This window comes from Pagrus major, chromosome 7, assembly GCF_040436345.1.
Source record: "Pagrus major chromosome 7, Pma_NU_1.0".
Taxonomy (NCBI): Eukaryota; Metazoa; Chordata; class Actinopteri; order Spariformes; family Sparidae; genus Pagrus; species Pagrus major.
The window spans coordinates 30163601-30191599 of record NC_133221.1 but is presented as its reverse complement, the minus strand read 5'-3'; the positions used below and the strand labels follow the sequence as shown (position 1 = coordinate 30191599).

Sequence of the window (27999 nt, the reverse complement as noted above, 5' to 3'; positions counted from 1 at the left end):
TTGGGTTCACTGTTTTATTCAAGTTGTGTTCAAAGCACAGCGATGGTTTTCAGCAGTAAGAAATGACAACTGTGTGAGTACGTTACACATTTATGAACTCAGCTAAGCAAGATCAGTGAGAGCAGAACAAAAGTGAGCTCTGGTTCTAATATGAAATCCCACATAAAGTGGTTAATATTGAAAATGCTAAAAAAAAAACATGGGAGTGTTGTTTTCATCAAAAATAGAAAAAATAAATAAGAGGTGTAACAGGCTTTGGAGTGTCTCAGTTCAAGATGCTATTGAAAAATAACTGCTTTGGATAGAGAAAAGAATGTTAGTCAAATTCAACAATAAAGATTTTCCAAAAAATATTTGGAAAAAAAAAAATCTAAGCTGGACTTGTGGTGACTTCCTGAGAGAAGTCCAGCTCAAGGCACAACGGGATCAACTGGATTACTGATCCACACCACACACACACTCCAGACCAAACAGTGGCGTCAGAGCTGCTCTATACAGTAAGATGTGATGATGTGGTAACTGATGGGGAGTTTGTAGCAATCATGTGAAGGGCTCAATGCATGAGTGAAATATAGTCTTGATATAAAATATATATGTGAAATTAAAGGTGCACTATGTAGTTTTGCAGGAAGACATTTGAATCATTTTTAGACATTTCTTCTGCCTACACAAACTAAATAAACAAACTCTCTTTGTTTTCATGACTGAATAAACAAACTGACCTTAAAGGACAACACAATTTATACTGTTTTACTTAGTTATATGTGGCGGACCCTGCCACCATTCTAGCTTCAAACAGTGTTCTGGGACCTTATTTCCTCTGAGAACAGCTTGTTTATTCACTTATGGAAAAAAGAATTCTGAGTTACTATTATTACCTCATTAATATTGTAAATATTAAAATTCTAAGTTTGAATTTCTTCTCCAAAACTCTGTTTCCCTCAAAAACAATCCAAGGCACAATGTTGGATTTATCAAAATTAAAATGCCAATTCAAAATGATCAAATATTTCCTCATTCTGTCTGTAATGTTCGTTAAATTTCTGAATGTTTTAACCAAACATTCTGGCCATTTCTTACATATTGCACCTTCAGCTGAAATAAGTCTTTAAACTACATTTGGACTCTCCTTCACAACAAAGTGCCTCAAAATGATGTACTACTCACTGCTTCAGAGGACCTTTATCATTTCAGTTAATATTGTGATGGAGTGGTGCACATTCCCAAACCAGTCAGCACAAAGTATGATAAACTCACTGGCACACAGTTGATCTAGGCCTGTCAAACACTTGGACGTCTGGGCCATTGTCAGCTTTGCCTGTTGATAATCCAGTCCTGACTACACCAAAAACACTAGTTCTGCTCACATGTAACTTATACTCATTATGCTTAGTAGGTCTCAAAGAACAGCTGTAGCTGACCTAAGATATATGCAGGCTGCTTGTCACAAACATTTTCTACTTAAAAAGATCTCATGTGAGAGGGTTTGAATGGAGTGTTACTTTTAGCCCAGTTCTGCACTAACGAGGGGATTTCTTTTTATGTTCATTATATTATAGAGCACTGCTAATAAAGGTGGATCAGAGTCACAAACTGCACAGAGTTCTTTAAACGAGGAAGATACCACATCATTAAAGCAAAAGTAATGCATAGAGAGATGGTCTGGTGTTTGGTCTGGACTAGCCGGTGATGTGTGCAATCTTTGGGTGTTCAGGGATCCACGAAGGACACTGCGATGTAGCGGACACCAGCGGTGGTAGGTAGGCCCTCGTGGTAGTGAGTGAGGCGGCCCGGGTGCATGAGGGCCCAGCCTTTGCGAGGGGCATTGATGGAGCAGTCGTAGCGGAGGAACTTGCATCCGCCACCCTGCAGTCACAACATGAGGCAGGCATGAGTTTAATTCCTGCTGGAATCATCCCCCATTTTTAAAGTGTTTCAAACAATCAAATAATCAAATATTTAAAGTGTTTCAAACAACTTTTAATCCATGGGTGGACATATTTCACAGGCACAATGAGTTTTTAAAAACTTCCCAGATCCCAGATTATTAATAGTTCTGCTTGTTTCCTCTGCTCTCCATGTGCTTTGTTGTGTGGAGCAGCATTTACACCAAGTACACATTTTATGTGTGAAGGGTGCTACATAAATAAAATATTTTAAAGACCATGAGAGCTGAATGAAAGTCCAGGAAAAAGTGAGTAAGTGGACCATGAGTCAAGATCATTTTATCAAACTACTATTTCCATGTTAGAGGACAGGTTTACCCAGAAATAAAACCATCATTATCTAGTTGGGTGAAGTTCCCACAAAACATTTCTGGAGCTTCACAGTAAAACAGCACTGCAGCATTTTCCTACACACCTGAAGTAGATGGGGACTTGTTTTAAAACATAAAAAAAACACAAAATGGCTCCATACAGCTCGTCCAGATCCTCATGAAGCCCAGAGATCCCAAATTGATTTTAAGAAGATGTTGTTTACTCCCTTTTAAACGGAAATCACTGTGGGTGCTAGATTAAAGGCTTCAGTCACCCACTTCAGTAAAGTCTGAAGCGGGTGCATGAGCTCGACCACACAACAAGGGTTTAAATAACGTCTGTTGGCTGTATGGAGCCCTTTTTTTGTTTGTTTGTTTGTTTTGGTTGTTTCCTGATTTTTTTTTGTTTTCCATTTTAAAACAAGTCCCCATCTACTTCAGTTTTTTAGTCAGAATGCTTTTTTTACTGTGAAGCTCCAGAAATTATTTGGAGACTACAAAAATGTGTAAAGTGTGTAGTGTAAATCAATAGTTCCCTACATTCTTTTTTATCTGCCTTCAAAAAACTAACAATTAGCCTAAAACAGCTACTTAATTTTCCATCTAAATTCCATTACAGAAGTTCAATGTAATGGGTCACATTTATTTTTTCTATCATGTTGAGTCCATGTGTATAAATTACAAATCAAGATGTGTGATTTATTTATCATTATTATTTTAATAAGTGCATTTCTTTTATGTCTAATACTTGAATAATAAACACTTACAGTTATGTAGATGTAGATGATAACATGTAATCATTTAATGAACACATTTTGCTCTATGGATAAGTCTACATTAGTTGAATTTAATCAGACTAAGTTATTTGATATATAGACAATGACTCAACATGATAGAAAAGGTTTAAAACATTAAATGTGACACTTTACAGTAAACTTATGTACTAAAAGTCAACGTTTAAGGCAAATTACGTTTTTGAATGTATCCACCTGAGCAGATAAGCTCAAATAACATATATTATCATTATATCATTATATTGATCCAAATACTCAATTTTTCCTTCTTCAAATCAATTGAGCTGCTCCACAATACTGGCTTTAATTTGAGAATTTAAGTGATTAATTGTGATACTGCAGGTACAACCACTGGTGCTGGCTTTAGAATTTAAATATTAATCAAATATTATACATTTATTATACCTAAACAATGTAAATATTCAGAAAAGTTAGCTTTAACCCTCCGAAAACCGTGCACGACTAATTACACACTGCATATCACATCATTGCAATAGCTTCACAGACGATAGAAATAGTATTCTTCGTCAATTATATGTAAATCTCTGATAGTGTGGCCTAATGGCTGGTTGTTTAATCCAGTTTATTGGAGATGCAGGGAAACAACATGGATGCAACAATAAAAACAAGGCTCGTTGCTTCAGCTCCATGTGCCATGCAAAGAAGACAGACTCACAAACACAGACATGACGCAAATGGAAAGTTTGAAACACCAGGGATGTAGATGTACATGCCAGAAATATGATGGCATCCATTTTCAGTTACATGATTCTGATTTCAGCACCATGCTTTGTGCTATGCTGTTGTTTGAGCTACTCTCAGTATATTCAAAAACTCATATGTTAATAATAATTAGTTGACGTATGCAGCATTCTGGGAACAATGATGCTTAAAGCCAAACAGGTGTTTCCTGACAGACATGATCGAAGCTCTAAAAATGTTTATCAAAACATTCAATGTTTTATATACTAATTCTGTAAATTCCTAAAAAAACAAAAAGTTCCTTTAACTTTCTTGGTAAGAAGTCCACAATAAAGACATAATTCAACTGGTAAGCTCTGTAGTGACCATGAACTATAAGTTGAACAAGTCACATTTCTACCGACCTCTGAACACACTCACCTGATAATCAGGGCCCAGCTGATTGAGTGCAATGTTAATAGTGAATGTGGAGGCGTCATGGTGTGGTCTCAAAGAGGGCTGCTCATCTGGTTTATATCTAACTACAAAGGCCAAGTCAAACTGAGCCTGCAAACACACAGACAGAAAGGAGTCATGCAAGCATTCGCATAGACACTGCTCATCTGGAGTGTGTGCACGCCCCTCGCAGCTCCTGCTGAAAAAAGAAAAGCCTCAGCTCGGTTCCCTGTCCAGCATTCAGCGATGATAAGAGATGGAGCAGAGAAGCAGAGAAAGTGCAGATCACCTGCATCATCATGTCCTGTAGCTTCTATTACCTGCCAGCTCCTCCTCATTTACCTGATAGTCAATGCCTTTGCTGTTGAGAGCTATGTTAATAGTGAATGTGGAGGCGTCATGGTGAGGGACGAGCAGGGGCTGCTCGTCAGGTTTGTACCTCACCACAAAGTTCAAGGGAGTGTCACACTGATGAGAGAAGACATGTTGATCAGCAGAGTACACAGACAGCAGCAGCACAGGAGCCAATGAGAAGCCTGCAACTGATGGTTACTGTCATTTTCAATAAGTCAACACATCAAATGATTATACAGTTAGTCTATAGAATATCAAGTATATGTGTAATAAGGCATTGGACGATATGAAAATGTCATCTCAAGATTATGCTATCTAACATAACTGGGATTCATGATAATATCCTCATAATCATCCAAAAATGTTCTTCAAACTCTTGAAATTGCACTAAAACAATCTAGAAACACTTTATTAAGTAGTTTATTAAGTATATCTATTGCCTCACAGATAGGAAACTCTTTTTTTATTTAGAAAGAATCAATCATACAATCTTAAAGGTTAGGTTAGGTTAGGAAGGTTAAAGACACACCTTTTCAATCAGGCTTTTAACTAATATTTTAAATTCTTCTTACGTTCTTATGTGGTTCTATCTTATTTTATGTTGTTGCTTTTGTCTTGTTTTTTAAGACGATATTAATCTTATATAATTTCATTTGTTTTATTTATCATTGGTACTATTTTATTTATTATCTTATGTATTTTTATCCCTTTAACTGTTCACTCTATTTACTTATCTTTTGTCAGGGTTTTTATCCTATCTCATGTTTTTAGTTTTTAGGTTTAACTCCAGTGTTTCCTCAGGGGGGGTCCTCCACACTGGGAGCTGTGTCTGGGCTGCTGCTGGGGGTGCTGTCCTTGGGTCCCTTCGGCCCGGCCGGTTGTTGTCTGTCGGGGCCGGGGGGCCTGGGCGCTGGCGCCCCCTGTGGCACAGCCTGCGACTCCTCCCAGTGTGGACGGCCCAACAGGTGGCGCTTCTCAATCCTCAGTGCCATGCCATGTCTCCCTATTGCCATGTCTCCCTATTGTCAGTAGTGAGAGTGTGCAGGTGTGTGTGTGTGTGTAGTATGGAGGGTGGGGCTTTCCTTGTAATTGTTTTTTCTTTCATGTGTAAAGCACTTTGTGTTGCATGTCCCTGCATGAAAAGTGCTCTATAAATAAAGTTTTGATTGATTTGATTGAATCTTAAATACGTCTCCTGCTTTTTAGTTTCGTTTAGGAATCTGTTGTATTTTCACCATAATGATGTTTTTGTACAGTGAATATGTGCTGTCTTGTAACTGTTTACACTGTAATGTCTATTTTCTTATTCTGTCTTTTCTTGTCTCCTGCCCAGGGACTGCAGATATAAATTAGTTTAAAGCTAACTCTAGTAGAGCTAAGAGGCTGTGCACTGTCCCTGTTTAGTAAACAAATAAATAAATAAAATGAAATACATCTGATTTACACACATCTGATTTAACTCGTTTTTGTGAGGGATACAATGTGCAAACCATGCCTTCAGCCATGGTGACAGGCTTAGGCAACTCCAAATGAATTAAGAAACCAACAAAGGACTGTACGTCACCGGGCTGGACAGCTTTTTCAAGTCACTTGTGACGATATTCAGCATCATCTCGATTCATGATCATCCCGATAACAAAAATTCACCACAATCAACTTACTATGAGTGGTTTTGATCGCGATCTGCGATAAAATCTTTCGATCCCATTCCTAACTGTAATGCATTACATGTTAACATTGTCTTTGAACTGCTGGCTTTATCTTACAAATGTTTGGCATTTTCCTACTAGATCAATCAGCTATTCCCTGTGAATTCTGCGCAACCTTGCAATTTTGTCATATCAGAGCAATTTTTACACAAGTTTGACCATTCATTGTAGTTGCCTTCCCTGTGCAAAACATTGAGCAATACATGCGTGACACCAAACTCACTTGTAACTGGTTGTTAAGATGCAGACATGAGCAACATGAATGTCTCACACTTACCAGCAGAAGTTACTGCTGAAGACTGAGGAAGGCAATTCCCTGATGTACAAACAACACTGTGGTAGCACCGGCAGTGATACATTTTGGCACTTTACATTACCGTCAGCCAGTTTTGCTGCTGCACACTGTATTATGCCAAAGGAAAGGGCTGTCTGAGGGCAATGTAAAGCACCAAAATACATCACTGCTGGTGCTACCACAGTGTGTTCGTACATCAGGGAATTGCCTTCCTTTTCTTTCCTTCCTCACCTTTCAGGTGGCTAAAATACTAAAGTTTTCCTGTTGGTAACATTTAGCAGTACAATGCTCTGCTTCCCTGTCGGTGCTCCATGCTGATTCTCCACACAGGGGAAGAGCTGACAGTCATCTACTGCAGATGATACACTGACTAGTAACCCTTCCCATATTTCAGGTGCACTTCTGGGCAGTACAAGCACTACAGCAATGTCCACTCTGTAACAAAGCTGGAGTGAGTAGGATAAATGAGGACAGTCATTTCATGGCAAACATCACTTTTGGAAGTAAAACCTCTTAATCATGTTCAACCTAGGGGATCAGTTTAAGAAGAGGGATTATTTGAATTTTCCATCTCATAAGAATGTGTGACAATGATGGTCCCACCCCTGTGTTCACAAGTCTTACCTTGGTATAGTAACCAGGATACATTTTCTCTGTTATTGGAGCTATGTACTCCAGTAAGAATTTGTGCCAATTCTTTTCAAAGTTGATTTGATTCATGTGGATATCGACTGTGGGAACATTCTCATAGCCACCTTGGATTCTGGGGTCCTGACAAACAAGAAAATGAGTCAGTTTGGAAATAAATCCCAAGTGATTAAACATCAAACCCTCCTAATTCTGCCAGCAAAATACCCAAACAAACAAATAAATACTAATAATATGATAACAAACCGTATTGCGTCCTCCTGACCAATCACCAAAGTTTTCCATTTCTTCAACAATGTGGTCACAAGCAACATCAGAGAAGATTGGGAACCAGTACACATCAGGACAAGGCTGGGGGGCAGGAGACATGGCACAATTAAGCCACAGTGAGACATAAGATAAGATAAGATAAAATATAGGAGCATTTTTAAAGCATTTACTTGTCATAAAAAAACGCGGTTGCTAACAAGTGGCTAAATGAACAACAGAAGTTGTCGGGGACATTTGACTTCATCATGCCAAATACAGATACTCATCTACTTGCTTATCCCACTTTACAATTTGTAGATTAATCAATATGTAGCCAAGTGTGTTGGTTTATAGCCTACCATTTGCTTTTACTTTAGCCAATTTAATCTACGCTTCAAAAATCATAAAAGTGGTGTCCATCTGTGAATGAACAAAATGTGTCTTGCCGGACAAAACATATAAGTCTCATAAACTTGTGTTTGCCACAGAGCTTTTTTTGTGCAATAAACCAAACTCCATTTGAAGATCCTATAGGCCTTTTGTCAAAGGAACCAGGGCGATGCTTAGCCGAAAAAAATGTGTCATCCCTGCTGCACTCAATAGTACGCCAATATAACACAGAGTACACCTGAATAGAATATCAGATATAAGGTACTGTATGGGTATGGCATTGTATAATAAAGTGTAACTGTTAGTATAATATATAATAGATTCTAAGTCAAGTATTGTTTGATGATTCTTGTTGACATTAAATATTCCACAAAAACTGCACTATTATGCGTTTATAGATGTAGCACAAAGGACTCAAACATTGTTTTGTTTTTTGAACCCTTGTGATTTAAAAAATGACAATTAACCTTGTAACCTTTGTACTTTGTACTCAGCAGTCCGCTGCAGTGACACAGGAGTTTAAATGAGTTGCGTTCTTTCTATTGAAAAACACCAGCCTACATTTTAACTATATATCAATGCAAACAACTCATGTCATCTGTCTGTCTGTAGGTCAACTGGTATTACAACTTACAGTTTCAATCAGCTTGTCTTTCATGATGTAAGTGTAGTTCTCATGAATGTAACGCTCCTGCCAGTCCTGAAAAAACAAAGCACACAAATACAGAGCATGTTTACAATGTCTCCTTATTACACAGTTCATGTATTTAATATGCTGCATGTAAGACCTTCATAGATTTTAATTACACTGACAGACAATGCTACTACTATACTACCTCCACCAGCAGTACTACCACTTTTACAACGACCACAATTATGACTATTTTTGCTGCTGTTGCTCTGCTTCTTTTTATGTTATTGTTAAACCTACTGCTGACAACCCTGCCACTACAACTGCTACTATTACTGCAGCTGTTGTTGAAATGATGATCTAAGGCTGGTAGGTGTTATTATAAGAGTAATTAAGTAGAACTAAGAAAAAAAGCTGTGCATAAACAGTGGTAAGATTTGGTCTTAGCTTCTAAAGGATTTCAGAAATCTCAAAGATCTCCTGGCCTTGTTCAGTTACATCACAGAGACAAGAAAAAATGAAATAATCTGAATCATGACAAGGGGAAGAATTGAAAATGAGCACAATCGCACAGTGTATTTCTTTCTAACTGCATCTAACATCACAACCATGTGATGCAGCTCTGACATGTCATTTTTAGAGGCAAGCTATTGGCTGATTCAGTGCCTGAGGGAGGGCATTGTGGGAATACATAACTGTAGTTTTTTAGGTTACAACAGTCAACACTGAAGAATTACACTTAATGGCTGTTCAGACCTGGTCCTAACATCTGTCCCGAGTGACCTGATCACAAGTGGACAGCTCTGAGTCCGTCAGTTCACACCTGCATTAACATGAGATTCAAGTGACCACTTGTAATCAGATCTCACTACTCTGCTCTGTATGCAAATAAACATGTACATGTAGACAAACAGACACAATGTGATTTTACACAAAGAAAGAACTTAATGTATAAAAGCCCAAATTATAATAACAATAATAATTGTAGACTTTAATCAAAGCTCTTTTGTAGCTTCTTAATACAAAGCTCCTCAGTCCTGCGTTAGGTCAGAGCTTTGGACCATTCCAAAAGGTTTGATACACACCACCTCAGCTAATCTCCAATGACCTTATTAACTGCCACTGCAATAAAAAACAATCAGCGTGAGCACCACACACTGACCCTATCACCAATACTAAGACAGATAGTCCTAATAACAGTGCAAAGTAGATGTTTTCTCACCACTGGGTTTTCAAAGATCTGCCACAAATCATTATGAAGATGGACGGTCTGATAGTTTTCTGTTGACAGGATGCGACCGAAAGTGTGCATGTTGTTTACATACATGAAGATTCCCTGAGAGAAAGATTCACAACAGGTCAAGTATTATAATGGAGAATATTACATTTACAGTTATAAACATTTACGTTTCATTAGGACTTACACCAAATAGACCTCTTATGACAAAAAGTATCAGAAGGAGCAAAAAATGACTGAGTCGTTTAGGTGCTGTAGTTAGTCTACTGAGTCAACATGGAAGCCTTCTTTTCTCTCACTGACCTTGTTGCGAATGTTGTGGCAGTATGCCATGTCAGGGTCTAAGATGTGTGAGTTAAAGAGCTTGGACTCTGTGAGCTCTGACCGAAGGAGGCTGCCCTTCACCAGGTACACACTGGACACATATGGGATGTTCCACACACCCCTAAAAAACAAGACAGTGTTAGAAAATCTACATACAGACCCTAGGATCTATATATAAGGAAAAGATCTAGTTAAAAAAATATCTAGTTAAAGTAAAGTAGTTCTGTAAATTCTCATATAGCGAGACAGAACCAGGTCTGTATTAGAGACAGGCTTAATTTCCTGCTTTAGAAGAATATTTCATTGTATGTTAGTGAGAAGCTTGTGTGAACACTTCCTCGCCTAGGGCTAGGGAGGTTTTAAGAATGCTTTTGGCCCTGGACTAAGTTCAGTGCCCTTTAGACTGCACGTTTATTTAAAGCAGCAGTAGGAGCTACGGTCTAAAGCGTGCTAGCGAGCTAACTGGCTAAAAGCCGTATGCCTTGCAATCAAAAACACCAGCCCAGTATGCACTGAACACCTGAGCAGCTAACTTACTAACTGATGTATTTTAGCATGTATATTGTGACTTTTACTTAAATGCTGGGTTAATTTGTCCTCCACATTACCATCAAAATGAATTTGAATATATTATTAAAACTAATTACAGACAAAAACATACCTCAAAAACTGTTTGCAGTTAATGTGCCAGCATAAACTACATAAAGTACTTACTCTGTGAGTATATTACAACACACAAATAAGCTGTCCAATTGTCTGAACTGACAAAATGTTTGGTTTGGCCAAGACTAGATTGATACAATCTGACTGAATACAATCTGATGATTTATTAAGACTGAGATATCAACAGTTTTCATCAACTAAAACCAGACTAAAATTGTCACTGTTTTCTTTGAAGACTAAAATGACTTTTCAGTTGACTACAACAAGCAGGAAGAGGTGGACTAGATTAGCTCAAATAGCAAAGACTACATGAAAAACTAGCTGACAAAATTAAGACTGTTCTGTTAAATAAAGACAGTAACAACAGCAGAATGGTGAGTTTGCCATGACTCTGTTATACTGATTTTGCTTAATTTACCATGTGAGTGATGGGTAATTTCACCCCCCTCCGTCTTCTTACCTGGCCCTTATTTGTTTGGCTTTATGAACACAGGCTTTTATCTAAGAATTGATGGTAGGTTATGAGTTCAACAGAATGTATCTTTTACTAAGGCCCTGAAAAGAACCACGTTACGATTGTGGAATAATGTTGTTAAGGATTTTTCTAATACATAAAAGACTCATGACTTGTAATCACATGCAGTTTGTAGTCAGTAATTCTACGGAGCATGTGGTGCATTTCTGCAGTCTTCTGTCTGAATAGTTCATTCAGTGGCTCATCAGTCTCGTCTGTCAATGATATAAAGTCTTTCGTGGTAAAAGACCCTGTGAAGTCGTTAGAGAACAACTTACACTCTGCGGCCTTGAACTATGTCCACATAGTCCTCGGACCTGGCGTAGTAGCCATCTGCACTGAGGGCTCCCCAGAAGTTGCTCCACAGTCGACCAACTCGAGTTATCATCGGGGCCACAATAGGACTAAAGAGCAATGAAAGCAGTGTTACTATATTCCTTCTATAACCAGCCAAATACAGTTAGTAAAACCAAAACTCATGCAAATAGATTAGTCAAATAGAAATGCCGAGATTTTCAATGTATGATTCCTGACTTCAGCAGCGCCAAGGCATCCGCTAGCACAAGATTATTATTAATACTTCAATACTGATAAATATACTTGCAGGTTTTGTTCAATTAGAATTTTGAGTGTGTTCTCCTCCTTTAAGACCACTTCAATGTCAATGCTGAAGAAATATTCACAGTCCTTGTCCTTCCGGCACATATCACTGAGAGGAAGGAAAGACACAAGATGAATGTTAAACAAAATCCAAGACCAGTCCTGGCACATGCTCTGCATAAACAGTATGAATGTCAACACACATATTTGTTAGCTCAGTTTCTTATTAAATATAAATATTTCTAACTCAAGATATGTCATCCAGTCATCCACTGGTTACTGGGAACTCACAAGGCCAGGTTGCGGGATGCAGGTCCATCCATCCCCTCTTCAGGCCCAATGAACTTGACACCCTGATAAAGGTTTCCATGATCACGCAGGAAAGAGCTGACATGGCGCTCGTGATGAACTTCCTGCGGGGGAAGAACAAATAACAGAGAGTCTGAGTTACTACTGACGCATAGAGCAAAAGGCAGGCCCTTACTGAGATTGGATTAACGATCAAACTTGTTATTATTGTGCATGTTTGCACAGCCAGTAGCTTTTTCTATAGATGAAAGTCAACTCTGTTTGCTTTTCAAGGGGTGGAATAGCAGGGCTTTTATTTTGATGACAAGCTTGAGTGTTATAATGTGGCAAAATGGAGGCATTAAAAAGCAAAGAGGTTTATCCACTTTTGAGCATCAATCTGTTAAACACTTGCCTTTTTTTACAGGCTTATGGCACAGTCCCTCACTACATAGTCTTAGCAAGACATGCTATGTACTGTACATTATTTTCAGGATAAGAAAAAAAAGAATCCCATTTTAAACAACCATGGTGGCCATTCAAGCAAATGTTTCTGAGTTTACAAATATCCCTTTTCGACCAGAGTTTCCAGTTTCCCTGGGCCGGAGTCAGTTCTATGGCTGATGAAATGCAAAGAACTGGTCTCAGAGTAGGCACTGGCTCCAAACCAGCACCTGAACCCGCCTTGGTCAAAAAATAGTAAAAGTGCACCGGAATGCCACATGAAGTCCCTGTGCTGAGTGTGAAACTCCAATACAAACAGTTTGTATTTGTATTGTACACCAAAACTAGGCAGACTCTCAGACTCTCTCTAGACTCTATATAGCTTCTAATTACATGACTGTTTTGGTACAAGCATTTATCTGTCAGTGCGGCAATAGCATTTAAGGACTTACTTACTTTTCCAAACAGAAAATCTACCTGCATGTGGTGCTTAGCGGGTGCTAATTTCAGACCCTGACAGGTATCTGCAGGAAAAGGCAAATACTAAAGGATTGATTTGGGGATTTTATGAATCAATATCGGTTCATTCAAATGAAGATTGGGTTGAAAATCTGAAAATTCATTTTTTAAACCCAGCCCTACTCCTAGAGCTTGTATTCTAATTCATTCCTATCGGGACAAAGCTTCTGAGTGTTGGTGCAACAATTCCCATCATGCTTTGGCATTTTGGTGAATCTGCACCATCATCATACTACATAAGCTGCTAGCAAGTTAACAGTTCCTAAAAAAAGAAGACATCAGTTCCTGTTTGCACTGAAACCAATTCACTGGGAAAAGTGAGTGACAGATCTCAGCAGTGTGTATGCTGCATGTGTGTTCAGGTTTTGACAAAGGTTTCATCATTTGGGTTCAGAGGGGTTCATTATTTTTTCCAAGTCTGTTTTTATATTCATACCTTAGATCAGGATATTGTCCACATTTGCTTGTCCACACATGCAGCACACAACAGGAGAATGTCCGTGTCAGACGTGTTCACACATGTTGGAAATATTATGTATGGGTGGGGGGCGGCACCTAGGAGGCTACAGACTTCTCTGCAATGGCTGTTTTTCCGTTGGTATCAATACTGCATTTATTTGGACATATTCACATTATCAATGAAGGAGTGGGAATGTAATATACAGGCAAGCAGAGCAGCTACACTCCGTGCATTGAAAATTCCAGCGTAGAAAAAAAGCTGTAGCATAATAAATAATTATTCTGTGTCCAGCAGCAGCGTAAAGGAACCATATGGAAGTGCAAGAGAATGAGCGCAGAAACATTCAGGCAAGATGTTTTGCAGAAGTATAACGCTATTTTCGCATGTCCTGGTGTATGTTTGAGTATGTGTTACAGCTGATTAAACCGGCACCTAACACGGGGTAAGACAAGTCGTCGACACACCCACTCGCTCTATTCACGCTCTGCTCACTCGGATTTGTGACCTGGCAAGGTAAAGTCAAATAATGCAGACATTTGTGTTCACACATACAGCTCCTCCGAGTAAACTCTGAATAAAATCCAGAGTTACAGTGCATGTGTGAAAGGGGCTTAAATGAGTGACATCAATGAAACATAAAACCCAAAACATTATTGTTTGTCTTGGTAGTTAGTTTTCTATTTTTATATGTATACATTTTGATTTCTTCGTCTAATAAAAAATACTCTACCTCTTATAGGAATGTTTCAGGATTCTGATACCACGTAATTTATCAGCCCTAAAAGAGGGACTTCAAACACAGGTCAGCAAACTTACATTAGTTAATATTTGTGTTCTTTTTAAGTAATGACTGTCAAACTAGATAATAATAGATAGTTCTATAGCATCGTTCAACATATGTATGTGTTCATCTTTTAAAAAAAGGGGTGAGCCAGGCTGTACAACAATAACAGCAATCATGTCACATCCATACAGGACAGTTTACAGCTGTTAATAATAATAATAATAATAATAATAATGTTATGCATTTTTTAAAAACACACTGGTATCAGATCGGTATTCAATATCAGCCGATACGCAAGTTCATGTATCAGAATCGTTATTGAGAAGGAAAAAATGTTATCAGCACATCTCTACCTGTCTACCTGTTTTATATAAGCTTGATTTTCAGGTGAAGTTATTTTGTTGCTGTAACAGTTCAGAGAAATACACTTGCCTTTGGGGATGTAAGGAAAAAGTTAATGAATTACATGTTCTCCTGTTACCTGGTTGAAAATCAACAGTTTGAGCCTGTTCTTGGGATACTGAAGCTTCAGCAGACGTTCAAAGAACACTGCGACAAAGGGGGTGGGCTGCTGAATGAAGATGCCAATCACCACCAGTGGGTATTCACTCTCCTGTTGGCAAAAAGAAAACAAGCATCATATTCAAGTTCAAAGGGAAAGGTTAGCTGATAGATTTGGCACCTATTTGGAGAAATGTTTATGGAAAATGCACCCAGTTATTATAATTCTCAATAGTGTAGTCAACTGCCTGTGAATAGACCTTAAGAGCTTTGAGTGGGCGGAGGTCCTCGTGACACACTGTGCATCCATTCTCAAATGTCCACGTGTTGGGGATGTAGTTACCCAAGTAGTTGATCTGGAGCTGGAAAACAAACGTGTGTTTTTGCAGGTTATCACATCTCAGTCTAATGTCTAGTATAGAGAATACACATCTGAAAATATGCCATGTCTTGGATACTGAGTTTTTCTTAAAGGAACAAAGAGGACATGCAGCAGATCTGCCTTTTGTTTTGTAGGAAGTTACAATGTTCACAGGACAGCAGTAATATAGAGGGGTTGCTATTGAAACATATTTCACAGAGAGACTAAGGAGAACCACACTGACTGTCTGCTTGCATTGTTAAAGGCTGTTAATTCATCATTCCTTCCACTCATGAATTTGTTGTCCACAGTCCGAGAAATGCCTGATTTAGCTGCTCATTGCTGGAAGATGTCTTGACAACACACATTTTGCAAGCTGGAATCGTGCAGTGTCGTATCGGTTTTATACTTCACATTTGAAACAAGTGACTACACATTGTGAACAGGCTTGGAGCTCACTCTTCTAAACATCTGCACCACCTGCTGCATCTCGGCAACAGTTACTGATGGTTTGCTCTATCAGCCTGCTGTGTGTAACATGTGATTGGTCAGTACGGATCGATAGGTCAATACCTTGGTTGGTCCGTTTCCATGGATGATGACAGGCAGGGTATCATACAGCAAATTTCTGGCTCGTACCCGTCTGTCCTCAAACTTCAGCACCACCTCGTCTGGAAATACACACACACATCAAATTTAGCCTTCACATGTTCACTTCCTGTAGTTTTGGAAACTACAGATATTCATATCACCTGGAATTTGGTAATTTGATTTAAGGTGTAATTTGTCAGAATTCCAAGGTAACTCCAAAAATATGAGGGCAGCATATCACCAGAGTAACCAACGACTGCTGCTCTTTGCTAGCTAACCTTAACTGTAGCTAGCTACCGTTAGACTTGGTGCTAAGTGGCCCCTTAGCTGACTGAAGTCTGCCTGGTTTACAAGCGGAGGCACCTTGGCCAACAGGGCTCAGCTGCCTCCCAATGAACACGGCAGGACACCAGAGTGGGACTGAACACAGCTTCCAAGACCAACAGATGCAAGTTTTCAACACACAACTGACAACAACAACTAAAAATATACTGTTAAAACTATTGTGAAATACCTTTTTACAGGGAAAAGGAGATGATGAAAGAGTTTACAGACAGACTCTGTAAACTCATGTTGTCTAACACATCCATCTCACATGGAACTCACAAATTCCTTCCACCTCCTCAGAGGGAAAAAATGCTGCAGACTGTTGAGAGTTCAGCTCAAGTCTAAACGTGCAGCTCCATCTAAATTAGAGCAACTGCAAACCCTTCAGCTGTGAAACCTCTGAGGATAGAGTTACTACTGAGGAAAAAATCTTAAATGAACTTTTCTCCCAAATATTAAAATTCAGCTGTTATAAACATCCGTCAACATCCCCATCCCAATGAAAAGTCGGGTGAATTTTTGTAGTCCACAAAACATTTTGGAGCTTCACAGCAAAACAGAGTTGCAGCATTCTCCTAAACAACTGAAGTAAAAAATAAAAATAAATAAATAAATAAAATCAGTATAAATGATCTATCATAATCCAAGTCCCTGCAAAAACCCTGCAATCCCCAAAATCCCCCCAAAATCTTAACTGTAGCTTCAGAGGGGCACATGCTAACGTTTTAGCAGCTACAGTGGAGATTTTCCTTTAAAAAAGGATTTAAATAACTTCTTTTGAAATCAATTTGAGATCTTGGGGCTTCCAGAGACTTGAATTATGTCGGACGAGCTATGGAGCCATTTTTAATATAAATATATACATATATATATTTTCATTTTTAAAGTTTTAAATCAAGTCCCCATCTGCTGCAATTGTTTAAGGATAATGCATACATTTAAGGGATCACTGACAAAAGATGTGTGTACATGATAAATCTGCATCAGCCCCAAAAATCGAGTATCTGGCTTTACAAGACAGAATGCTGGTTAGTGTCACATGTGGTAGACTGCATGAAGCACAGCTGCCTTCTAGGTGATAAGAAACATACAATTTCTTAAAAGGTGTAATTGGAAAGGTGCACATAACATTTCTAACATTGTAGCACAGACCTCTGGAGCCAGTAAAATAGACGGTGTGTCTCAGAGGCATGTCTTTGTTTCATACATTTCACTACCAGACTAAGAAACTTAATCGCAGGTACTCACCCAGGGCTCCATGAAGGTTCTGGAACATTCTGCATTTGCTGTCCAATGTGATATTTATGGATTTCTGAAACATGGAAATGCATTATTTACGCGTGATATGCTGCATTCATATTAGTAGTTAATTCACAAATAAAAGCAGTATTGAACTAGTGAGTGTCAAACTGAGCCCAAAAATAAAGAAGGCTGGGTCAAGAATATTGAGGTTGGATGAAATAACCTGCATTCAGCTAACATGGTAAATTCAGTATAATGTCCATTTTCACAGCACCATTTCCATCAGTACAACAACAGTCATGTAATACTCTCCACCCTGCTGCTCTAACTTTCTCTCTCTAATACTGTTTTCATTCACAAGTTCATTCCAGTCACTTCTAAACTGTTGATTTTTTCTTTTACCGTTTAACTACCTTCAATAAAACTCAACACTTCCTTTGACCAGAAACAGGAGGGATTAAGCCCACTAAGCTACTGGCTTTTAATCTGAAACATCTGTGCAGAAAGTGCTGAGTCTCATTGACAGGAGGAAATAATTAACTTGTATTGTGTAAGCAGAATTTCTGTTAAAATCAGTTCTTTAGAAATAATCGTTATACTGAACACAACAATACAATACAACAGGTAGACATGGAGGAAGTGTTGAGTTTGCATTAAAAGCAACAAATAAAAAAATGGGAAGACTTGTTACTCAAATATGATGACATATAATTAAAAATAAAGGCCCGGTTCTCTGTAGAACTGAGGTCAATATTTGATAAATTAATGGCACATAATAAAATATCCCAGAGGAATTATATAACAATGTTAAAAATGAATTGCTACCATTACTGTTATTAGTAGCTCTAGTACTAAGTATTTAATGAAATGAAATAAATCAAAGTACAGCTGTCAACACAGCAGATGATGTATAAATCTCACTCTTTTGACTGGATCAATGTAAATCTTGGTGAAGAACAGCTGGTCACTGTCGTTGTCTTTTCCTGTCCAATCAGCAACCATTTCTTTGATGTTGGGAAGGTAGCCAATGAAACCTGAGGATAGAAACAAACCCAGAGGAAACAGACAGGAAGTGAGAATGCAAGTCAAACCTATTTTCATTTCCATAATCTTAAAGATGAACTCAAATAAACGTGCTCTGTTTCAAATTGCCTTGACTAATGACTGCAGCAGGGTTTGAATGGGCTCGGCCCAGCAGTGACGGCTGACTACAGACCTGCTGTTTCTCTGCTATAAAAACAACAGGCCACGGTCCTTTCTTCAAACATCAAGCATGTCATTAAGACAAGACTAAAATCTACAGCCGCACCTGCTGTGTACATGAACATAACAGTGTTAAGCGATGTACAGGTAGTATAGAGTGAAAACACTGTAATAAATTAGCATTTTTGAGCTTCTGGATCCCTGGTCTCAAAGTCAGTGGTTTTTAAATGACTTTTCTGTTAAATGACTGAAATGAGGTCTGTGGTTAACACAAGCTTCAGATATCGTCACGTCTTATTCTACAACATAATATAGGTTAGTAAATACCTAATGTTTGAATTGAAAAGTGTGAACGGGTTTTTAAAGCAACTTTATGTAACTTTTCTACCTTAAAATATCAGCTTCAAAATCATGTTGATGGTACAGCGTCTTGTAACAGGGTGAATGGTGTCTCTGTCTCTATCACTTGTTTCTGCACTATGTAACTTCAGTGAGAGGGTAGGATCACAGTGTTACATACATGTTTACTTCAACATACAAGTTTTCAACACATAACATTGTTATGACGTAATGAGTTTTGTTCGTGGTTAGCACCTTCGTTACATCTGACAAACTGTCACTGACCTGGGATTTGTATTTACAACAGGGTGTTGCACTCAGAAACTGTGCGCTTCAAAAATCATAGTCAAGTAAGCAAGTGTTCATCTGGGAACATTATCTTGCTTATCAAAACATACAGGCATCATAAACTTGTGTTTACCACAGATCTTATTTTCTGCAAGAATCCAAAATCCAGTTTAAAAGTCCTTTTTGTGGAGGTAATCAGGGCAAACTTCCAGGTGTGTCATCCCTGCCACTCTCTATCAGATAGTGATATTTATGTTAGAGTGGTGTAAGCAGAAAGGTCTTAAGGGCAAGTGAAGATTTTATCATATGTGGTGTGCAAAGGTAAAGAATACGATAAAGAGATGCACATGGTTGCCCCGTCGTGGGGGTTACATTAGGTGATGTGAAAAAGTTTCTGGGAGGGACAAAAACATGGTGGATGTATAATGTAACAATACCACTATAAGGTCTTGAACAATCACCTAAAGTTATACACAAGTTCAGTGATCAATAACCAGCTTTTATAATCAGTTTGTCTGTTGTTGTTTCCTTTGAGAGGCTCTAACAGGTAAACTGCTTACTACTAAGTGTGAAATGTCATTTAAATAATTGTCACATTGTCAATAAGACACAGGCTGAATTTAAGCGAACTGTGTGCTCAATGAATTGCTGTCATGTTTCAGGCGGATAAGGTGCTTTACAGCAGGCGGAACCACTCTGTACATGTCAGAAAGCTATATTGTGTTGTAAAGCTTTTGGGGCGTCTTTGTTGACAGTTTAGTTTGGAATCCAGTCAGAATCATTTCAATGGGGATGATGGTGATTGATGAAATATTGTTCAGCTAACTGCAGCTTGTGTTGTGTTTACTGGCACATTACATCCATCTGAAGATCAGTGGAATAGTACACAACCATTGCCAGGACTGTGTCTCATCACCCCTGTGGTCAAACATTATAACCACATCAACAAATAAGGACCCACTCAAGACATTGTTCTGTAGTGCAACTGGTGGTGAAATCTCCACAGGGTGCCTTAGTCGTTTCCATGGAACAGCAATTGGAGTTCTGTTTCCTTTGGCATAGTTATGTGTTTCCTGTAAGAACAGGCAGCTGTAGAGGGACTTGTCGCAGATAGTGATTTATGTTTCAAGTAGTCAGTAGAGCTAAATATGAGTTACGCCCCCCTGCCACAGATTCTATAGACTGGCAGCTCACAGTGAACACAGCCAGACCAGGACTATATAACACGGCCTCTGACAAGACTGTGGCCATTTTGACAACACGAAATATGGCACCAAGGTGTTTTTTTATTGGGTTTGGCTCCTGGCATCCTGGGACTGAGTCAGCAAATTGGACTGCTAGCTGCACCTAATGGCAGCTGCATTAGCATCAGTTACTTTAACAACAAAGCTGCATCTGTGGCGTCCTTTTATATATTCATGACACAACATAAAAAGGTGTTTTTGGACTGAACACTGATATACACCCCAAGTGCAGGATGACTAGTCAACATTTTTTTAAAAATCATTTTCCAGAAAGTTTCGAACTCTAAAATGCAAGAGTCCCTACAAAATTACCCTTTTTTTGCCATTGTTGGGCCTTATACCAGCGTATAGGTGAGACGAGATCAGGACACAGTAAACAGTATGTGAAAACATACAAAAAGCACTTAAACATTAATTTTGCCTTCATGGAAACTTTAAACTGGATGAGTACCTTTGGTTTGTTGTATTCAGTTGATCTCTGCCTAAAACCTTGAACAAATTATTTGATTTATAGGAGTACTGCACAGACAGACAGAGTAAGCACCTCCTGAAAAAAACAAATTCAGGGGAAAAAGTGACATCATGTGAAAAGATGAAGCCATGTGGGCTGCCCCAGCTGTGTGACTGACAGCACTGCTGGACGTACCCCCTGAGCCCAGGAACCTGTTGCCTTCCCTGACATGGGGGTGTTTGTCCTCCAGGTGTCTGTCGGGCCAGATGAGGCTCTCGGAGGAGAACACCACCTTGTGTCTGGTCTGCTGGAACTTCTTCAACAGCTCTTTAGGACCCGAGGCAAAAACCACGTCGTAGCTGTGTCAAAGAGGGAGTATAAATAGACAGAAAGTTTATTGCACTGTGTGGCTCAGTGGTGTGTGAAGCCAGTGGCATAGTTAAAACAAATGAGGGGGTTGACTTTATGAGATGCCAGCATTCTTTATTTGGAGAGTTAAGTTGCCAGAGGTTGTGTTTACTGGCATAAAAGGAACTGAAAAAACACATCCAATCTCTCTTGATAAAAGCATGTGTGTGTTTAAGAATGGAATCAGTGGGTTTCCCATGTTTAAGCCTTTTCACAGAAACTCCCATATCTGACTTTTATCACAGTAATTTTAGGGCTGCATCAAAGATATAGTTCAACAATTTGGGTAATATATTTTTTTTCCCTGTCCATTTCATCCATCTACCAATGTAACAGAGAATCTTCAAACTGAGCTGATACTGAATCACATTATCACTGACCACATCAGTCGCTTGGCAAACAACAATTCAGGGACTGCCTTCACAGTGAGGTTGTCAGGTTTGGTAGCATGCTAATGAAAAAGCCAGGGTAAATGAACACTATTGTTCGTCAAGAAATAGTTCCAGTGCATAATTTGCCTAAAACAACATATTATCCTTTTGACATTTCCCATTGTGTACATATTAAACATGCTTATCCATGAGCTTTGGAGCTGTTGGCAGTTGAATTTTGAACAGAGTCAGGTTAGCTGTTTCCCCCTGATTCGAGTCTTTATGCTAAGCTAGGCTAACCATATCCTGATGTCTATTTTTCCTCTTACATTTTGTGCTTTTTATTGATCTAAATTGCTTTGGTGTGAGTTGCTAAACCTTCTCTTGAATACAATGGAACTATTTTCTTTCCACCGAACTACACCCGCCAACCGTATCACCGCAAGGAGAAAAGAGTGCATCGAGGGGCTAGCTAACTAGGCTAACTAAGCTAGCTAACATTACAGCTTGGCCTAAGAGGATGCCATTAGTGTTTAAATCCCACAATGTCACGTGCACAAGAATCTTGTTCAGGAACAGATGCACACTTCGTTCTGCGCTGTAAAATAGTAGAAAGAAAACCGCTCCTACATTAAATTGCTCACTACAAGGTCTAGGGATTATCTTAAATAACCGGGTCATGATTTTCTGGAAAGAGACATCAGTGTTAAGTTTTTGAAAAGTTCCATTATATTCGACGGAAGGCAGACATGTCTACAGCCAATATTGGATAAAGAGCACAACAGGTAAAAGGAAAAATATGTGTTTTTAAAATTGGGGTTAACTGTCCCTTTACACAGACACATGAGATTGAGATCTATCTGAACATACTGTATATGCATATTTCCCAAAATTGATTTTAAATGAACTACAGACTACAGACTACAAAACAGACACACAGCCTAACAGTCAATGTGACGAGGAAAACAACCAACTTTATGAAGAGATATCACATATTTAATCACAGTCACTCAATGCTGTGTGTGAGTATTCTTCCTACACTTGAATCAAAAAATCCTTACTATACTGTCTGGTAATGCAGAAGAAGACTGATTGACTTATTCGGCATATATAACTGCAGACAATCCCAATCACTTTATCAATCCCAAAAAAAAAAATCAGTTCATCTAAAATGCAGTGAATGGAAAACAATGGTGGCCTAGAAGACTAGGAGACACATCTGATGTGATTTGGAAAGTGTTCATCCAAAACTCCTTCTGTACCAAGGTATTAGTCTGGCCATCACTTCTGACAGGTGCAGTCAAATGTGAAACTGTGCCTGCTGTGGGAGAAAAATATGATTCTCCCAGGACATTCTGTCTTCATACGATAGGACGTCATACGTATCCTGTGTAAATGTTAAGGTCTGGATAAAGGCATAGTGATGTCTGCTCTATGAGTTTATATCTCATGGTCTCTGCAACTTAGTGATTCGAAGCTACTGCAGAGATGTCTACAGCACAGATGTCCGACACACCAAGCCAAAGCAAGGCTGATTGTTTGTGTGAAACTCGTAAGGTGGCCTCGATCTATCTATGGTACTCCTATTCCTCACTTGGCCAGAGGTGAGATGCTCAGCGATAACTTCACCTTCCTTGTTGTTAAACAGATAACCATGTATGGGAGGGATGCTTCCTGAGCTGTAGATATAATCTGAACATTGGGGAAGACTTGTCAGGATTATCATGGCATCACTCTGTGCAGACAGATGTGCTGTTATTTTGTTCCTCCTTGCAAATTTGTATAATCTACTTCAACTTAAGTCATCGGTGTCTCTGAGTGTTCTTCATCTATCCTGAATGGTCAAGAGAGCCGAAATTCCACAACACCTGCAGTGAAGACACTGTACCTTTCAATAAATAGGATGATTTTGTCCTGTTTCTTCATCTCCTCCAGAGCTGTTTTCAGGAGTCGTACTTTCTGGCCTCCTCCTGGAGCTGTCATGTAGTCGCCTCCCTTCCATTTCTGACCTCGTCCCAGAACCTTACAGATACCACAATAAAAAAATCAAAGTTTTACTTCTTTTTGACAAAAATGGTGGCTTACTTCTGTGACCCAAATGCACTGAAAAGTCTTAAATGTAAAAACAATTGTTACATAAGAGTCAAAACTATGACTCACAATAAACATGAATTTGTTTTATTTTAAAGCATATGACAGAGAGGCTTTCATGGCTAGAGAGTAGCAAAGGAACTTGCTCCAGGGCTCCTACCTTGACGGTGTAGTTAAAGTGTTTAGCCGACCTCAAGAAACGCCTGAAGCCATCAGTCTCTTTGGTTGCAACTGTCAAGACTAAAAGGTTGTCTGGAAGACACAACATTAAGGAAAAATCAGAAGAACAATGAGTCTTTTTTTCTTTTGCCTCAAGCATGAAGCAACCCAGTGGTACTGCTACAACTGACAGTTTCTGTAATATAATATACTGTGTGTCTTGATTGTGCAGGGGGGGAGTCTGACATATAGTAACTAACAGAAACAAAAACGTTAAGCTTTATCTATACAGCATCTATTGATCTATAACCATCTATCCCTCTCCCGATCAGAAAACTACACTTTAACACAGGCATGCACTAAAGGAAAGAGAAACAAGATTAAATATTAATGCAGGGTTCACCTTCGTTGATATTGTGGAGTACATTACAGGAACAAATCCCCCAAGAAATTCAATATTAATCAAATATTCATTATGCTTTAATGACATATGTTAAAAAAATATTTGTTGATGACATCATTAACTTATCATACTGGGCAGTGGATTTCTCTATTTGGATCTGGCTGAGTAACCTTCTCATCTCAATCTCGTGTGTCCCGCCATCTCTACACCATTGCTATGTAACAAACACATAAAATGGCCATTGTTACCATGTGGATCTCTTGCTTCAGGCCGCGAAGGCTACAAGGGCCCAAAAGAGTCAATTAAAAATGTTCTCTGCTCAGTTTTTTACGTATGGAGATTTTGTTTAGGGACCCAGAAATACCAGCCCTGGTGATAACTGACAGCATTTTATTTTATGTTATTTTTTATTTGCTTGTTCTAATGGGTTATTTTTTGTGTAGTCCCTTATCCCCTTATCCTCGACATTAATGATAGAGCATCCGTACTCCTCAAACATAGTGCGATTAAGGGGGCTTTGGTATTAAACATCTTAAATGTTTGTCAGAGATGTTTAATACCAAAGCCCCCCTAATTCCAAACTATGTGTGTTCCGAATATATACAAACATTTTATAACATCCTTCCATAAGTTATAGATCTTTGGATATTCCCAAAGACAAATCTTATCCAAACATTTAGTACAAACATCAGAAATATAAGCAGACCTATATTTATCTTTACAGGAGTTATGTACATTCTCATTAAAACCACTTAACTTTAAGTAATTTCAACCTCACGTTTATCCTAATTTTTGAACAAGCATCATTGCAATCTATCACGTCAATATCTTCTTGTACATCCATTTTCCATTTTCATTTATCAAGTGTTGATTGAGTACTTTATGCAAACACTATGCTGTAATATTAAGATACATGGCCCTTCCCTTCTTTTTGCAAATATTATTTCAAGGATGTAGACATATAATCTGTTCATATTTTGATGACATGTAGCTTTTTAACTGCAAATATTTAAAGAAGTGTTTTTTAGGGATTTGATATCTCTGACATAACTGATCAAAAGGAAGCAAAACTCTGTCCACATAAAGAAACCATTATTTTCCAAATACCTAAGTTTATATCAAGTTGTCAGGATATGATATTCAGTGAAATTATAATAAAGTGTGGCTCAAGCATAAAACCCTTGTTTTCATTCCATTAAGGGTCACAACTGTTAATAATAATAATAATAAGAATAATAATAATAATAATTCTGTAATAATGTATACCATGATTTTATAGAAGATGGTTATCACACCCTGAAAATCTCATACTGTTGCCACCCTATTTGTGACAGGTCACCACTTATCATCTTAGAGGGAACACTGGTTTTTATTAGAGCCCGACCGATAAAGGATTTTTAAGGCCGATACGATACAAATATTTGGTGATTTAATATTTAATATGTAATATTTAATATCGATTTTTTTATATATATATATATCGGCCGATATATCGGAATATATAGGCCGATGTATATATATATATAAAAAAATAAATCCAGAAACGTGTAACAAAACATAAACAGATTTCCGTAACATTAGTTATTTGTAGTTATTTATGAGTCCTCACTGAAATAATATGATAATGCAGTTTAAAAATAAACTTGTTTGTTTTATTGTCACAACAGAACAGAGGAACATCAAAATTACTAGCTAAGTCCGTTTCACGCTCGGCTTACACGTAACAGCAGCAAAACTGGACATGGTAGTCACAAATTTTGTCATGCTTATTTGAGTTAAGAGAACTGTTGGGATGTTCTTTTAATTGTTATTCAAGCAATTTATTTCTCGTGACAGTTGCCAACTTACCATGAGCACACTTCAACGATGAGCTCAGTCGTGGATAACTGGTTCGCTCTGCCCGACTGGCTGGATCAGCTGGTTGTCGGTTTGTGGCATTCTAAACACGAGTGTTACCAACAGGGATGTTGTTGAGTGTCCTCTGGTGGACAAACTATGCAACGCCAACACTCATAACATGGTTGAAGGGTGTTTTGTCCGTTTTTATTTTATTTTTTAAATATTCATTTATCGGCCATTATAAATGCCGATACCGATAGTTTGGAAAATGCCTAATATCGGCCGATAATATCGGCCAGCTGATATATCGGTCGGGCTCTAGTTTTTATATGGTTTTAGATCTTTTTTGTCAATGTATTTCTTTCTTAATTTTTCCAATCAATGATTAAACTGCCAGATCAGATCACAAGTTATAGACAGCATCTTCCTTAGTCTAAGGGTAGTCTACTGAGTCCAACCGCTAGTGTGAGCGAACCCCATAAACACTGACAACCTGTTCCTGCTGACACTGTGGTCAGACTGCCTTTATGATTAAAGACTTTTAAGAAGGAAGCACAGCTGAATGACATGGCACATGAAAAACTCATCTTCACTTCACCCATTCAATTAGTCCTGAAGTCTCCATTAGCTATATAGTTTCACTATATTTCAATAGATAAGACCTTGTCACTGGTAAGTGTCATTTCTAAATATCCCCTGAGGGTGACTGAACTAAAGACAACTACCATTATGCATTAAATCTGAAGAAGAAGAAGAAAATAATTCAATACTCAAGATAAATGTATAAGACTACAGTTACCAGGGACTGTTTAGGAGTGCTTAGTAGAATATGCTATCCAAACTAAAAAATAAACTAAAAATCTAATTTCAGTTAAATATACTTCCAGCACAGACTTGACTGAACATCCTGTCTACAGTCGCACAGCTCTGTGTTATAACGTTATTGTATTAATAGACAGCCCACCGGCCGCGCTTATAGCTGCCCGTCCACGTCAGCGACATGGAGGTCCTCCTCAACACCTAGCGCTAACCTTAACTGCGTGCAGCCGTTTCTCTCATGTACAGAGGGGCACGCTGTCTAACACTCACTGTACTTTGTTTAAAAAAAGTATTTTTAATCGAACACAAGCTCGAGATAAGTTGCAAAATGGCGTAGATTTTTTGCGAACTGTAGATGAACTCGTTCATCCAGCGCCACAACACAACACAATCCACATACATCAACAGGATGAGCTCGTCTAACTGTAACTGACCGCTGGCTTAACTTTAGCCTGCTGCTACAGCTAACACAAAGTACACAGTGGAGACAGGCTCCAGCACCCTGCGGTCAGTTAGCGGTTCCTCTGTGAAACAGTTATTTACTACCAACTTCTGCTGGAATGTTCTACCAGACATTTTTATCGAGAGGCCGGGTTTCCTTCACCGGGGAGTCGGGACCGCATGAGGAGCTGAGGAGACCCCCTCAGTTCAGACGCCACCATGCGTGGTGCCCTAAACTGCACTGTTATCAGACTAAATGTGTAGATAACACGGTGTGGCGGGAGCAGACATAACAGACACATTCCTGACTTACCTTTAGGGATTTGCTGCTCTTCGCATATTGTCAGAGGGAAAAGTACACAGACAAAAACCCCTGAGAGCAACAGCAAGAACGAAAGTCTCATTTTTGCCCAGATAAAGTTGCAGTCCTTTCACGAGTCCCGGTGTAAAACGAACTGTAAACTTTCCCAGCCGAGGAGCGAACTTAGCAGGACAGTATTAACTCTGCCAGCACCGCCTGCTGCCCCCACCTCCCTCTCTCGCTCTCTCTCTCTGTGTCTGCCTATGTCTCTCTCCCTCTCTCTTCCTCTCTCCCCCCTCAGTCTCTCTCTCTCTTCCCATTCA

The 27999-nt window shown here is 38.8% G+C and overlaps 1 protein-coding gene across 2 annotated transcripts; it reads right to left on the bottom strand.

The window, feature by feature from the left end:
* Nucleotides 1-27854, bottom strand: plod1a (procollagen-lysine, 2-oxoglutarate 5-dioxygenase 1a). 2 transcript variants are annotated; one of them, XM_073471035.1, is made up of 19 exons: nt 27689-27854; nt 23875-23966; nt 23512-23645; nt 21040-21203; nt 18241-18353; nt 17326-17389; nt 15733-15830; nt 15059-15160; nt 14779-14910; nt 12094-12215; nt 11807-11911; nt 11481-11606; nt 10005-10146; nt 9687-9800; nt 8468-8533; nt 7441-7545; nt 7171-7317; nt 4531-4656; nt 1-1866 (listed from the first exon to the last, which is right to left on the bottom strand). In XM_073471035.1, exons 1-19 carry the CDS (start codon nt 27777-27779, stop codon nt 1711-1713), a joined length of 2199 nt encoding a protein of 732 aa, XP_073327136.1. In that variant the 5' UTR covers nt 27780-27854; the 3' UTR covers nt 1-1710. The 2 variants fall into 2 exon arrangements, with proteins under 2 accessions (XP_073327136.1, XP_073327135.1); XM_073471034.1 differs by lacking the exon at nt 4531-4656 and adding an exon at nt 4174-4299.
* Nucleotides 27855-27999: the final 145 nt, after the last annotated feature.